Source organism: Cervus canadensis, chromosome X (genome assembly GCF_019320065.1).
Source record: "Cervus canadensis isolate Bull #8, Minnesota chromosome X, ASM1932006v1, whole genome shotgun sequence".
In the NCBI taxonomy this organism is placed as follows: Eukaryota; Metazoa; Chordata; class Mammalia; order Artiodactyla; family Cervidae; genus Cervus; species Cervus canadensis.
In genome coordinates this window covers 143,345,308-143,361,885 of record NC_057419.1, presented here as the reverse complement: position 1 = coordinate 143,361,885, position 16,578 = coordinate 143,345,308, and the positions used below count along the sequence as shown (strand labels likewise).

The window sequence follows — 16,578 nt, the reverse complement described above, 5'->3', positions numbered from 1 at the left end:
ATTTAGATTGCTGTGTTTGTGGTGGCCTTTCTGTATTCTGGTAGTCTGTGGTTCCTTTTTATTGTGGAGGTTTCTCCCAGTGGGTGGAGTTGGACGATTGGCTTGTCAAGGTTTCCTGGTTAGGGAAGCTTGCATCGGTGTTCTGGTGGGTGGAGCTGGATTTCTTCTCTCTGGAGTGCAATGGAGTGTCCAGTAATGAGTGTTGAGATGGGTCTATGTGTTAGGTGTGACTTTGGGCCCTGTATATTGACGCTCAGGGCTATGTTCCTGCATTGCTGGATAATTTGTGTGGTATGTCTTGCTCTGGGACTTATTGGCTCTTGGGTGGTGGTTGGTTTCAGTGTAGGTATGGAGGCTTTTGGATGATCTCTTATTAATTAATGTTCCCTGTAGTTGGGAGTTCTCTGGTGTTCTCAGGTTTGGGGCTTAAGCCTCTTGCCTCTGGATTTCAGTCTTATTCTTTCAGTAGCCTCAAGACTTCTCAATCCATACAGCACTGATAATAAAACTTCTAGGTTAATGGTGAAAATATTCTCCACAGTGAGGGACACCCAGAGAGGTTCACAGAGTTACATGAAGAAGAGGAGAGAGAGGAAGGAGATAGAGGTGAGCAAGAGGAGAAAAAGGGGGACTCAAGAGGAGAGAGACAGATCTAGGCAGTAGTCTGTTCCCTAAGTGTTCTCCGCAGCCCAGAACACCCACAGAGATTCACAGAATTGGGTTTAGAAGAGAAGGGCGAGGGAGGAAATAGAGGTGATCTGGGGGAGAAAAAGGAGAGTCAAAAGGGGGAGAGAGTAATCAAACCAGTAATCACACTCCTGAGTAAAAATGGGTACTGAAGGTTGGATTCTTAAATGTCCAAAATTGATATCAATTACTGAAAAACAAAGATTAAAAATCTAGAGTAGAGGTTAGATTCTTAAAAATACAATATTAAAAAAAACAAAAACACAAAAAATTTAAGAAATATATATGAAATTTGCTTTAAAAATAGGGTCCCCCTTTTTTTTGCAAGGTTATAAAAATGAAAATTAAGAAGTAATAGAGGAGTAATAGAGGACTTAAAAAAAAAGAAAGAAAAAAATTTAATTAAAAAAATAATAATAGTAAAAATATATCTAGGAATTTCTCTGGAGCTGTTGCGGGCAGTGTGGATTCAGTTCAGTTTCAGATAGCTCCTTGTTCCAGCTTACACTTCTCAATATCTAGGCCGCTTCCAGTGTAATCGGTGTTAACTACAGGAATTTTAATCTGTTGCACCTGTCACTTCTAAAGCGGTTCCCTTTGTTTATTTGGCTTCTGTTTGCAGGTCTCTACAGTGTCTCATTTCTGCCCTGACACAAGTGGGTGTGGTGGTCTCTTTTTTTTTTTTTTTTTTTAGCATAAAAAAATTTACACTTGGTTGAAGGTGAGGTGAACTATTCCATAAGTAAACATGTATGCCAATCCTAATGGCGAACATGAAACCAAAGCAACAAAACTGAAAACATTAAACTCAGTTAACTACACTGAATGTGAAATTCAAAACTTGAACTTATCTAGGATATCCTCCCAAATCTAGAGCTAAAAGGTTTTCTTTTTAACGCACCAGGAAGATCTGTTGTAATGACATGACTTGGTCACACTGAAGACTTGCATTTACATAAGAATCAAGGGTCATCCTTCTCCATTATTCTTTGTCTGAATGTGAATATGCTCAACTACTCAGCTCATGCACTAACCACATAAAAAAATGACTGAAACCTACTACCCATGCCTTCTAAGAACTCACATCATGTAACAGTTAACACCCAGTACAGCTTCCTAACAATGCCCCAAGAGAAAACATTTTGTTCAGTTTGGTGCTTGCTGTGGCATAAAACCAACAGAATAGTATACAATTAATTTACTCAGTTTACTACTTCAAATCTTGTAATCTAACTTTTGTTCAAACTTCACACCTATTTGCCAAAATTGTGTAAAATCTAACTATATCTGATATTCTTAACCTGTAGCTCCTATAACACAGTTTAGCCCCCCTCCCCCCCGCAATGGGTATATCTGGACATTTTAATCAAGAAAACATTAAGTTACTGTATTATGATTAGTCAAAGCTCTTTCTAGCAGACCACTGAATACAGCAAACCATTAAAAAATGCTTTTCCGGAGACAAGAACAAAGCAAAACATTTTCTTCATAAAAGGAGCTACCAGCATGCTTTGTGCCATTAAACATTTATTTTTCAAAATATAGCCAAAGACTCATGGTCTACTAGAAAGCTCCCACTAATCACAACAGTGTAATTATGCCACAGAAACTTTCATGACAATGTCTCCAGATAGGCAGAGAGGAAAACAACATTAAAGGTTATGATGGAAGCCTCAGTTAAGAGACAGAAATGAAGTCTAAAGAGCATAGAATACATCTAACAAAAAAGGGGAACAGAGCAGACACTGTAGCTGGCTATTTATAAAGGACCAGTTTTCTCCTCTTCCTATGGAGCAAAACTCCCTACAAAATAAACTGTGCATTAATTATTGCTTATTTAAAATTACACTTTTACAGAGCTATTTAGTACCTGACGCAGAAAAACAATCACATAAGGAAGCATTTATTTGAGGTTTAACATGTAATCATACAAATAAAGTTTGTATAAACACAAATCCACAGAGTCATAACACAGATAGCAAAAGACAAAGTAAAAACAAAAAAAACTAATTGGCGGCTATATACAGTTGGACACAAATTGTGTCTTGTACACTAGAAACTCTTTTACAAAATAATCATCTTAGATCAACAGAAGACCAATCTTCAATGTCCTCCTGCAAGATGGTTACGTTAGCAATCTCTTCCTGTTTTCTCCAGCGTCCCTTTTAATATGGCTGGTAATTATTTTGGTGATTGCCACCCCCTCGAGATGCCTTGCCATAAGTGCTCTGTTGGCCACTGTAGTCTGCATATCCCTGTCCATATTCATAGTTCCCATAGTTATACCCAGTATAATCATAGCCGCCATAGCCACTATAGTTTTGATCACCACCATAGGCACTATTGTAATTTCCATATCCTTGATCATAATAGTTATTAAATCCTTGGTTCCAGTTTTGGCCCTGACCTCGGCCACGACCCCTAGTACCTCCTCGCCCACCAGCTGCAGCTCCTCTTCCTCCCTTCTGTTGTTGCTGTTGCTGTCTATATACCTCTTTGGGTTGTGCAACTTTGATTTCACACTTCCCAGAACCAATTTGATGGTATCTGCTTTCTAACAATTTCTTTACTGGCTCCTCGTCTGTATATGTAATAAAGCAAAATCCTCTTCTTTCATTTGTTTTTGTATCCATAGGAAGTTCAATATTTTCAATCTCTCCAAAGGCTCCAAAATATTCTTTAATTTGTTCCTCCGAAGTATCTGGGCTCAATCCACCCACGAAAACCTTTTTTGGGGGTTCCTTCCCCTTTAAAGCTTTGGCCCGTTTGGGGGTCTATCAATTTGCCATCCAGTTTGTGTTCTTTCAGTTCCAAAACCTTATCAACACTAGCAGCATCCTTGAAAAGCACAAATCCAAATCCTCGTGATCTTCCAGTAACAGGATCTGTTTTAATCGTGCAGTCCACAACTTCCCCAAATCGAGACAAATATTCAGTCAGATCTTTCTTGCTTGTATCCCAGCTCAAGCCTCCAATAAACATTTTACCGTCATCCTGCTGGTTCTTGCTCGCGTTGATCTTGGATCCCTCTGCGAATTCCTCTATGTTGCTGTACTCGTTCATGTCTTCCATAGCGGCGGAGTGGTCGGCCGGAGGGTGCTGGCACGCAGACCGAGTCGCGGCAGCAGCGGCGGCGGAGCGTTGTATGGAGCTGGATTTAAAATGTGGTGGTCTCTTATTTAGGCTCACTTGTTCAGTCGTGCTGTGGGGAGGGAGGAACGCTGTAAACAAATGTCACTGGCAAGTGTGGGGAGTACCAGCAGTGTTCCGGCCACACTGGGTTTGCCCCCACTCACGGTGTGTGTGCTTTCCCCGTCTACACTGCTCAGGCTCCAGGTTGCTCTACAGGGAGCGGGCCCTGAGTTGCATGCACTTCCCAGGCCCAAGCCGCTCAGGTTCAGGTTCTCCTGTACTCCACAAAGGCACAGACTCGGTTGGGCCTGCGTTTTGTGCCTTCCCTGGTCTGAGCAGCTCAGGGAATCAGGAACTTGACAAAGGCACTCTCCCCAAGGGCAGCGTGACTTCTCCCTTTCCCATCCCCACTTCAGTTTCCAGGCGCCGGTCCGGTGCGCCTTGTGTCTCTTCTGGGGAGCTGATCTCTGGCTGCGACCCTCCCGGCAGATCTCAACCATCCAGAATCTCAGGAAGTCTTTGGTTAGAGACTGGAAGCCTGTCTGCAGTTTGGTAGGGGATGCCCCTACCAAAGAGGCCGAGTTTGCCCCTTTCTCCTCTCCCCTGCCTCCTGCCTCCAGCGGGGGATGGGCCCGGTCCACAGCTGGCTAGCTCTTCTCTGGTATTGCTCAGTCCTTCCTTTGTTCTGCAAATGGGCTGGCAGTGCCTTAGGTTGGGGCTTTTCACAGGTTAATTCTCTCTGTCTCTTGCTATCCCACAGTTTAAGTTGCTATCTCAGGTTAGCTCCCTCAGATTGCCCTGAGGGCTTTAAGGTCTGGTCCTTACCCTAAGCAATGCTGCCTGCTCCTCTCTGTTCAGCCCCCACTTGCTGGTGGCAGATGCAAGCATCTGGGATACTTTTCTGCTGGGAGTTGCTTTTAGGCCTGTAATCTGTGGGTTTTATTTATTTTTCCTCCTGGTTAGGTTGCCCTCTGAGATTTGAAAACTTCCCCTAGACCTGCTGGTGAGAGGGTTTCCTGGTGTTTGGAAACTTCCTCTATTAAGGCTCCCTTCCCGGGATGGATCTCTGTCCCTAACTCTTTTGTCTCTCTTTTTATCTCTTATATTTTCTCCTACCTCCTTTTGAAGACAATGGGCTGCTTTTCTGGGTGCCTGATGTCCTCTGTTAGCGATCAGAAGTTGTTTTGTGGAGTTTGCTCAGTGTTCAAATGATCTTTTGATGAATTTGTGGGGGAGAAAGTGGTCTCCCCGTCCTATTCCTCTGCCATCTTAGCTCCTCCTCTAAAAATTATTTTTGAGAAAGCTATAAAGAGGATGAGAGGGATAAAATGTCATTTGAAGGAGATTCTACAGTTCAGGGGTATTTTGTTTTATTTTATTTTTTTATTATTAGTTATAAAGAGACAAACATGTTTAGCTGCTGGTGACACGGTTTATCCCAAGAATGCAAAGAAATTTAACCCTAGAAAACAAGGCAGCAACAGAAAGAGTTGAGATGATGTGAATTGTGGCAGGGAGGAGAGGAAATGGTAGCTCCTTCTGACCCCTTTTTCCAGCACTGATAGTCTTACTACCTTCATAAGGTAGTAAGACTTTTGTTTTCAAAGAGCAGGAACTTTCTTTTGTTTTCAAAGAGCAGGAACTTAGCAGTGGATTGGGAGAAAGCCACTTGGGCCAATGATTTGTTTATTCTGCCTCCCATTGTACCAGTCTTTCTGCTATCTCTGGAGCTCTGGAGAGTGGGTCTTGACTCACTCATACATGTATGAATTGACAGTAAGATTCCAGATGCTCACAACAAAGGGATATTGGGCTGACTACAGACAGCTTGAACAAACATAGGTATACTTTACTGACTTGGAGCTAGTGCCAGGTTGCTGACATGTGATGGGGACAATATCATATCTCCCTTCCCACATGAGTGAGAGCTTTTGCTAGCCAGAAGGACTTGGAGGCCTTGGCCTCTCTCCTTTTTTGCTCTGGTGAAGGTGTCCTGCAGATCCTCCTGTCTTGCAGAAAACCCTTTCTGTAGATCCTCACTACTTAATGGAGCAACAGAGGGGCCTCTCTCTTTTCCGAGTCAAGGGTACTCTAAATGGGGAGAGGGCAGGAATCATGGACTGATTCCACAGTGATCACAGAGCTTCCAGAGATGCCAGTTGAAGGGTCTTCCCCTCTGGCACACGAGCTACCACCAGTCTCGGTAGGATGTCATAATGTGTCTTAATGAAGTCCTTCAACCGTCAAAATGGGATTTGAACATGTTGGCAGTCTTATTCTTGGGGTGAGTATGGAGTCGCACATAAATAGGACCACAAGGCCATTAGCTGAGGGACCCTACAGGAAGAAGGAATACATTTTGGCCATCTCATTCACCCATGAGGATTTGCTAGCTCAGAACTAGGCCTCCCACTATCTCTGCTCCACATAGTCCATTTCGACAGTCCTCATTCTTGACAGGACTCTCAGAATAATTCAGAAATCCTGAGATTCCAAAGAAGTTTACTTGTAGTTTCGTCAGGGATTTCACTGAAGACTTAAGTCATTCACTTTTAGGTCTAGTCTACTTTGTTCAGGACTCAGCTATGGTGGAGTTTACTTGCTTCTCAGTTTTGTTTTTAGCATCCTGAGTGCAGTTAATCTCTCCTTGTAGCTAGCATTGAGTATAAATCCTCAGTGGTGAACCTAGAAACAGCTAGGGGATAAGTTTCAGCTATTAGCCACCATGACTTCTAGAATTTTGGTAATGCAACCCATTTGAAACAGCAAAGGGGATGTCTTCCCTGTTCCTGAGGGACAGGGCTGAGAGGAATGTCTGCCTACCTGAATCTCCTTCTGGACACTCTGCCTACACCCACATACCATGAAGGTCTTACTTCAGCCAATGCCAACTACCTCAGATGACAGGTGATTGGCCCAGAGTAGCTGGAAGGACAAACTGGAGTTTTATCCATAGAGAAGATGCAGTTTTTTTCCAGAGGCCAAAGAACCCTCCTTTAAGAATGGCAGACACTCTCACTGATGAATGGCAGCATTTTGGAATTTTAATGTATGTTGCTGTCTCCTGTGTCAAGGTTAAAGATGAGAAGGAAGATCTGGTTTCCTCTGTGTGTATGCCCAGAAGTGGTATTGCTGGGTCATATGGCAGTTCTATTTCCAGTTTTTTAAGAAATCTCCACACTGTTCTCCATAGCGGCTGTACTAGTTTGCATTCCCACCAACAGTGTAAGAGGGTTCCCTTTTCTCCACCTAGATGCCCATCAGCAGACGAATGGATAAGGAAGCTGTGGTACATATACACCATGGAATATTACTCAGCCATTAAAAAGAATACATTTGAATCAGCTCTAATGAGGTGGATGAATCTGGAGCCCATTATACAGAGTGAAGTAAGCCAGAAAGATAAAGACCATTACAGCATACTAACACACATATATATGGAATTTAGAAAGATGGTAATGATAACCCTATATGCAAAACAGAAAAAGAGACACAGGTGTACAGAACAGACTTTTGGACTCTGTGGGAGAAGGCAAGGGTGGGATGTTTTGAGAGAATAGCATCAAAACATGTATATTATCTATAGTGAAACAGATCACCAGCCCAGGTTGGATGCATGAGACAAGTGCTCGGGCCTGGTGCATTGGGAAGACCCAGAGGGATTGAGTAGAGAGGGAGGTGGGAGGGAGGATCAGGATGGGGAATACATGTAAATCCATGGCTGATTCATATCAATGTAAGACAAAACCCACTACAATATTGTAAAGTAATTAGCCTCCAACTAATAAAAATAAATGAAAAAAAAAAAAAAAAAAAGATGAGAAGGAAGAAGAGGAAGCAACATCCGTGTGAAGATCAAGGTAAAGTCCCAATGGTTGTTAGTACTACTCAGTGATATATGGTTCACCTCCTTTGGATATATACCAAACTGAACAGCCTGGCTCCTTATAGTTGGGTAAGGGTATACATTCTAGCTAATGAATTGTGAGTGTGAGTGCTGTGTGTCCTTTCCAAGTGCAACACTGAATCACTAGTGTGAGGACCAACCCCCTTCCCTTCCCCTTGCTACAAACATTAGAGAGGCACATGTCACTGAAGCCTCTGTCAGCTTGTTCTTCAGTGGCTGTGATAAGAAGAAACTACTCTGATGACCTGCAATGGACACACAGTATGAGAAAGAAATAAGTCAGTGGGATTTTGGGATTGTTACCACAGCAGCACCCACCTAACCTCCCCCAATTATTGATTTTCCTATAATAAATTGGGATTATATGACCAGCCATTATCTGGTGGTGTGATGGAGTAGAATGTTTTCTACTCATTGGAAAAGAAGGTGATATTAAAGGGAGACTCTCTAAGAAGCTGATTTGTAATTGAAATTGAGAGATCTAAGGTCAAGGATGCAGGACGTCATTCTATTGCACCAAGTCTTAGCCTGGCTGTTGAAAGAATTTATGTGTAAATGAGGAGGGAGACCACATCTCCCTTCTCTTACCCCATATCCTTTAAGGTAGTGGTATAGTTGGTGGGCAGCAAGTGACAGTAGGACCATTCAAGGACCACAGCTCTACTGGGGCCACAGGTCACTTTCAGAACCTGAGTTGTTGGCAAGAAATTATCCAGCAGAGAAGAACTCGACAGCTAAGGGCAGGCCCCAGAGATACTGTGAAAACTACCCTTCCACCCCCAACTGCATTTTCTCTTCTATGTGTACCTATGACAACACCAGCTCCCAGCCCCTTGGGCAGATCACACCTGTCAGTGTGAATGCACAGCTCTCCTGTTCTGCATTGGGTCACAAAGGATCACAGAGAAGAAAGATTAGGTTAGTGTTCTTATTGCAACTCCAAGGTTTCCATGAAAAGGTGCTTGGCAATGGCCACACTGACAAATGTGGGCCATAGCGATGAGCTTCTGCAGAATTAGCAGGATGTTTTCACGTGGCTCTGCAGACTTCTAAAAACCTGACCACACTCCTCTTCACACCCTGACAGGGCAGGGCTTTTTTTTTTTTTTTCCAATTATTTTTATTAGTTGGAGGCTAATTACTTTGCAACATTGCAGTGGGTTTTGTCATACATTGACATGAATCAGCCATGGAGTTACATGTATTCCCCATCCCGATCCTCCCTCCCACCTCCCCCCCCCACCCGGTTCCCCTGGGTCCTCCCAGTGCACCTGGCCCGAGCACCTGTCTCATGCATCCCACCTGGGCCGGTGGTCTGTTTCACCATAGATAATATACATGCTGTTCTCTCAAAACATCCCACCCTCACCTTCTCCCACAGAGTCCAAAAGTCTGTTCTGTACATCTGTGTCTCTTTTTCTATTTTGCATATAGGGTTATCATTACCATCTTTCTAAATTCCATATATATGTGTTAGTATGCTGTAATGTTCTTTATCTTTCTGGCTTACTTCACTCTGTATAACGGGCTCCAGTTTCATCCATCTCATTAGAACTGATTCAAATATATTCTTTTTAACGGCTGAGTAATATTCCATGATGTATATGTACCACAGCTTCCTTATCCATTCGTCTGCCGATGGGCATCTAGGTTGCTTCCATGCCCTGGCTATTATAAATAGTGCTGCGATGAACATTGGGGTGCACATGTCTCTTTCAGATCTGGTTTCCTCTGTGTGTATGGAGGGCAGGGCTTTCTTGCCTTTTATTCTGCACATCTACATTGGCAAAGGAGGTGTTTTTATTTTTTTAAGTTTCTTTATGAAACCCCCCTGCAATGGAGATAAGTGTTCACGTTGTATTTGACACCACAATGACTTGCCATGTTTTTAAATTTTTGTTTTAAATGATTAGAATGAGTTGTGCAAGAGCATAAACAAATTTCAACTGTGCCATCACTATTTTCCCTCCTCTTGAAAACCATGGATTCAGATGTCTTGGGGGATGAGGAGGTGGATATGCAAAGCTGTGGGGAGGCAAAGGTGATGAATGGAAGGCAGAGGCTTCCTGGACCCAGACAGAGGTCACTCCCAACATAACAGACATGAAACACAATGACTCATGAGCATATTTGCAATTATATATATATTTATTTCCTCCTTTTGGCTATTTACAAACCTTTATTTCAGCATATTTTCAGAAACATGAAATTTTATGTTTCTTCATATTTTCCTTTTCAAAAGTGAGGACTGGTCAAGGTTTCTTTCATGCAAAGAGGTTTCCTCATGCATTATGAGGATGAAGAGGGAACTAGGTCATCTTGAGTGATCTCTGCTGCTTTGGGCCCTTTTGCCAGTCAGACCATCCAGGACGCATGGTTCTTGGTCCTCTTCCTTTCTTGGTTTGCACTGCCTGGGCCTGGCACCACTCCTGAAGACCTGCATGTATGTGGCTTTGCTGTATTTCATCTGCTTCCAGAATAGCACTGCTTTGGCTGCCCTCTGAAGAATTCAATTCTGCTGATGACTGCTGTTGCCGGGGATGCAACCCAGCAAAATATGTTGAGTCAACAGAGGTGACCCTGACCAACTGGGGGTATTTCATAATTGAAGTACATCAGGGAGACACTGTAACACCCTCCCCCCTCCCTACCCTGAAAACCCAACACTGATAACAGAGATTTCATATTGATCACAGGACATGATACAACAAACACAAACACACTGCACTTTCAGTAGGACAAGTCACGATTTCCTTTAGTGCTCATCACCACAGCAGGGTACCATGCAGGTGGACAGCTTAGTAAATGCATTCGTTATTTAATAGCTCAAAGGGTTAGCTCATTTATGTACAGAATAAGGAAACCCCATTAGGAATGGCCACAGTCTCAGCAAAACTCAGCTCTAAATATGCAAAGACTTTGCAGCCTTGCTATTAACAAGATGATATGGATTGTAAGAATACATTTGACAAGCTCCAGTAAGATAACAGAGATTGACTGTTATTTCTGAAAAGGTGTTCCACAGTGGCAGATGGAATGGGCAAGAACTTGGTGGGAATCGTGTCACATATCCCCACAACAAACTGACACCTTAAAGGCACAGAAGTCTCCTTCCCATGGTAGTGGTGGAGAAGGGGTTTAACGGGGAAAGTTAATGGTAAAAGAAAATGAAGGGAGGTAGAATCAAGTCAGGGCTGCTCCATCCCAGACTAAGCTAGATCCTTCCCTCTGCCCAAACTTCAAATTCTCTATCACCACAACACTCCGTGATTGGCTGGGCTGAGAAAGCCTCCATGGGCTGAGCCCCAGGAGCACCCTGCCAGATGCCCTGACTTCCAGGGTTACTTGGTGTGAGGTGAGGAATTGGGGGGGATGTAGGCAGCCAGCTGGAGGCAGTGAAGGGTGGGGCTCAATTACAATGCTGACGACTGAACACGCACAGAAGGAGACAAGGGGAGATCTGGCAATGCACAGGCTAAAACGACCAAGTCGATGGCAAACTCAAACGTTCAAGTTTCTGGAAAGGTGTCATTGCCAAACCTCCGCTTCACCTGGACACATACTCTCACACTGTGAGTCACAGTAGTTCAACTGCTCTCATTGCAGCACACTAGGGCCAGGTATTCTTTCTTAAGGTATAATAAGATCTAAGATCTATAAGGTACATGGATTTATGGAGATATTTACAACTGGGCTCTCTGCCCTTGCTCTGAAGCCTTCCTGAGCATTTCGGCCAGGTACATCTTAAATCCTTTTTTTGTCCTCACTGCTCCAATCTATCTGTATGATCTCCCATCTCAAATGAATTGCTTGCCTCCTGCAGGGCTCAAAGGCACTCCTGGGTCCTGGAAACCCAAATCGAAATCAATTAACCAATGCTTAAGCCCCAGAAAGCAAGCCTTTCAAATAGCCATGATGGGAGCTTCTGATGTGAGGTCACTGCTCATCCCCCCACCTCTCTGTGAGGGGTGTATCCTCCAAAAAGAAAGAGGATATCTTAGACATTCCGGCAGCATCTTTCTTGTTTTTAGCTGTCTCACAAGATTTGTGTTTGTGTGTGCGTGCGTGTGTGTGTGTGTGTGTGTGTGTGTGTCTGTCTGTCTGTATGCAGATATGAGGGTAAATGTGTGATGCTGCATGCGAACATACATGTGTGTGGCTGTGTTTGTGCATTATCTGTGTGTATATATGTACAGACTGCTGAGCACTTCCTACCTCAAGGCACTAAATGATCACTTCCTGAGACTACATTCACATTTTCTGCCTCTTCCATCCAGGAGACAGGAGTGGATTGGAACCGGGAGACCCTGCTCCCTGGGAAAAGGTAATTGAAAAGAAACATTCAGTTAAATAGCCTGGCTAGATACACCCCCCTACCCCTGATGTGGGAAAAGACCAAGAGAATTCTGGTGGTTCCAGAGGGGCCACCTACAGGGAATATATATGCTTTCAGGTGTATTTCCTTTCACACCCATTTCAGATAAATAAACATAGCTTATAAACACATATACATAAGTCATAAGTTTACACACTCTTTCATAGGGGTGCACACACATTTGCATCTATATGTTGTTATATATACAATCTTACACACACCAATATAGACTTACACTGACGTACATAGAACCATACAGCTTCTCAAGTGATTGTATGTGCATGCAGAACTAAACAATGCAGATTGTATGCGATGCAGACAACACCCAGGTATACACAGAAACACAAATATAGGAACATGGTTAACAGTGTAAGTGGCTGAGGAGCTGCAGGAGAGGCTGCCTACATAGGAAGGATGGACATCAGCTGAGTGCTTCACCAGTCTTGCTCCCCCACCTCCTGTATCAATGAAGTGGAGCTGCTTGGCAAGTTGGCATGCAGCCTACTGCCTTCTTCCCTTAGGAGCCCACTGGGTGGGCAGTGCCCATGTTCAGTGTGCTCAGTTCACACCTATTGGCTGGTCACTGGCTTCTTTCTGCAGCTCCAGGTGCTGTAGAATGAGGTCTGATGCCTGGCACATAAGCAGAACCTGATGGAACACACCCTTTTGTAAAAGAGAGGTGCAAGAGGGGACAGCTTCAGCTGACAGAGTTAAGAGGACAAGCAGAAGGAAGAGCGAGTGGGATGACTCCACCCCTCATTGGATGCATGCCCTCAAGCATGGTACATAAATTCCATTTTTCCCCCTCAGAACACTGGAGACAATGTGCTTTGCCTTCCCTGCCTGACAGGACTCTTGTGAGGGTTCGGCAATGTGATGTGTGGGTGAGTTTGTTGACACTTACTATGCACTAGACAAACAGAAAGAATTATTATCTAGACTCACAACAGTTGTTCATCTGCAATTCTAGATTAGATGGTGAACTTTCCTAACCCTAGTCTTCATTCACCAAGTGCTTGCACTGTGTCTAGTGATGATCAACCCAGCATCTGACCAGACAGATGTAACTGAGCCCCTATCTTCAAACATTTTGAAGCAGAAACATACACAAGAGAAGTTTCAATCCCTCCAAAGATGCTGGCTCAATCTGAGTAATCTCCAATCCAGCATCATCATGCTCTGCAAGCTCCTGCTGGAAGCATGCTGTCTCACTTATCCTGACATCTCACTCAGCACCCCTACCCACCCACCCTGAATCAGAACACTACACTCAAAATGCAACAGAAGAAATAGTGGGGAAAAGGCACTTTCAGAATCCCCAAGTTGCCTAGAGCCACCCCCTGCACTTGCAAGAGATGGCTAGCCCTTATACAACCCAGTTTGGCTTTCTCTTGTGAAACCCTAAGCAGAGGGTGAGCAAGGACCATAATCACTAGGAAGGGAAAAAAAAAAAAAAAAACAGAAGAAAAAACTAATGAAAAAGAAAATTCAACACTTCAGTGGGACAGAAAAGTCCCCAGAAATGTTTTTGTACACAGGGCTCGGATCCTTCTTGTCCTCCAATTTGGCTCCTCTCTGTCCTGTAAACATTTCCATGTGGCTTTTCTGTCTTAATTAGGTGTTAGAAGTCATTGACAACATGATAGTTTTCAGAAGGAAAGGAAATTCAGTGTGTTCTTTACCTCGAACTCCTTCTCAATCCCTTCCCTTCTGGCCAGAATACATCCTTTTCAACTACTCCCCACATCATGTTTATAAAGAAAAAGGTGGAATAGACTCAAGTGCCCAATAACTATAAAGTAAAATGAAGACAGAAAAGAAGGCAAAATGGAACAAAAAGGAACTACGAAAGGAGCACAGCACAGTATCCCTGCCACTTGGGGACACTAGGGAGCTAATAGATATGATACACCCAGTACACAATGTTGAACACCACGAAGGCAAGAGGGAAGAGGAGCCGGGAGCATTGGTCAACCTTAGGGATGTAGTCAGGGTGAAAGAGATCAGAAGAGAACCCTTTACTGAAGGAGCAGCCAGGGCTTGGGGGGAAACTGTCATCAGACTCTGAGTTGCTCTCCTTGTCTCCATCAAAGTCCATAGAATCATCACTATAGAGGCTTCGGGTACTGTCAACTTTACGCTTGAGCTGCTTCTCAAGGTCAAGGTAGCCGCTCTCAACTGTGACATCATCAGGTAAGCTATGGATATCACGAAGGGTGTTACAGACCTCCTGAAGCTCATAGGTTGCTTCTTGTACACGCCTCTGGCCATGGACAAGCAGACGCCTCCTGCTGGGGCCATCATCTTCACTCTCATTGGAGTCAGAGCTCTCTTCAGGATCTTCTTCTGGGTCATGGGTCTCAGCATAGTCATGGGCCTCAGGATGGTTGCGGATTTCAGTGGGAACAACACTATTATCAACATCAATGCCATTAACTTGAATGCCATCGTGGTGCACCACCTGCTCTGAGGTGGACGGGAGATCACTCAGGCTTTCTGTGGTGGCCAGAGAGGCCCCATCAGAGAGAGAGGACAGCGAACTGAGGCTCTCTGAGGAGGCCAATGGTGCCTCCTTTGTGAGGGAGGCCAAAGAGCCAAGACTTTCTGGGGTTGCTAGGCCGGCCCACCGTGGGCTGGAGGGAGGAGAGTCAGTTTCATCTTCTAGGTGAACCTGGTCATTGAATGCTGTATGAACAACCACTGTTGGGGAGGGAGGAGAGGGAGGGCTTTCCTCGTCAGCATGATTGATGGGCTCGTCCACTGGGTAAACTGCCTCTTCTCCCCGTTGTCTCTTGTGCGCATGGTGCTGAGGAACAGGACCAAGAGCCTGTTAGAATATACAAGGCTGTTAGCATCCATGGCTGTTGCTGCCCACTCTGGAGTGCTGCATAGTGGGTAGAGGCAAAACCTCCTCAGGCAGGTGGGGGTGGGTTCCCTGTGAAGCAGGGACACTAACACACTGCCAGCAGCAAAAGACTCAGCATGGCTTTTGGAGTCAGAAGAGCAAAGGAAGGACAGGTAGGTCAGCCTCTCTGGTGTTTCTTCCTTGCAGCTTCCCTGTGTTCCCTTTCTTTCTGGCTCCATGGCCTACTCTTTGAAGCATGCTGAGTAGACCAGATCTGAAACCCAAAGGTCTGGGGAAGTCTATCTCTGCCACTTGTTAGCCTTGTGACCTTGGAAAATGACTCAACCTATAAAGGAGTGATGATATATTGTTCTACTTCTGTCTTATCTGGTGTGTGTGTGTGTGTGTGTGTGTGTGGTGTGAAGATGAAAGGAGCTAAGAAATAGGTTACCAAATGGAAAAGAAGACCAAGAAGTATTAGCTAGGTCTGGAAGGAGAAGGCAGCTACAGTAGATTTGTAGCAGATTATTAGGCCTAGATGAAATGCTTAATGCAGTCTTGATATTATCTCAGGTGTCGCAAGAGGCCAGGCCTATGAAATGCCTTCATCTCCATCCAGCTATAGCTATGAAGCCAAAACAGAATGTTGATTAATATAATGTGATTAGTGGTCTGAGGTCTTAAGAGTATTATGTCTTCCCTTCTTGTGACACTTGAGAGGAGATCAAGATTCCCTCTTGGGTAGATCTTTTTTCTTTAGCTAGCCTAAGTTAGACTGGGCATATTAGCCTCTACTTTTAATTTGCCCCCTTTGTTTCCAGGCAATGGGGCTCTATAATTTTTTCTGACTTGAGACTCAGAACATTCAAACCAAATGCTGCTAAATTTCCCTTGGAATAGGCTTATCCATCATGCTCTAATACTTTAGCCGAAGGAACTGAAGCCCCGTAGCATAGGGATACCATATGAAAGTGTGTTAACTCTGCCTGCAAGGGGCAGGAACAGGGGACAGATGCCTACAGAAGCTTACATCAGTCTTTGTGTGAGTTCTACTAGTCCAGCCCAGTTTGGAAGGAAACCTAACCCCACCCTACAACTTTCTGTACCTTGACTTCCTGGTGAAAGTGAAAGTGTTAGTCGTTCAGTCCGGACTCTGTGACCCCATGGACTGTAGTCCACCAGGCTCCGCTGTCCATAGACTTCTCCAGGCAAGAATACTGGAGTGTGTAGCCAGTCTCTTCTCTAGGGGATCTTCCTGACCCAGGGATTGAACCCAGGTCTCCTGCATTGCAGGCAGATTCTTTACCAAGTGAGGTACTAGGTGTGGTACCTGGCTTACTCCAGGCCCCCTCACCCTGCAGATTCTAGGCCAAGGTGCTCCCAACATCCAGGTCTCCTGGAAGGCTTTAGAAAAGAAAGCAAGGAGGTCCAGCTGGGGGCCCAAGTGGTGTTGTCACTGTCGTCATTAGCACTACTGCTCAGCAGTGGTGATGTGGTTGCTGGAGGACCTTAGTAGGAGCACAGGGCTCTTGTGTCACTGAAAAAAGCTCCGTGGGGTAGGTTCGGCCGTCACCCTCAGAGGGGCTGCCTGGCCAGCCTGACTCACATAGCTCTGGGTGGAGGTGGGGGCAT

At 44.5% G+C, this 16,578-nt stretch overlaps 1 protein-coding gene across 1 annotated transcript; it reads right to left on the bottom strand.

Moving 5' to 3' along the window:
- Nucleotides 1-2,569: 2,569 nt before the first annotated feature.
- LOC122435776 (heterogeneous nuclear ribonucleoprotein D-like) lies at nt 2,570-14,759 on the bottom strand. Its single transcript, XM_043459863.1, is given in 4 exon segments — nt 2,570-3,458; nt 3,460-3,889; nt 14,021-14,597; nt 14,729-14,759. Coding segments are annotated over 4 exon segments (1,644 nt in total). The 3' UTR covers nt 2,570-2,852.
- Between the last annotated feature and the right edge of the window lie 1,819 nt (nt 14,760-16,578).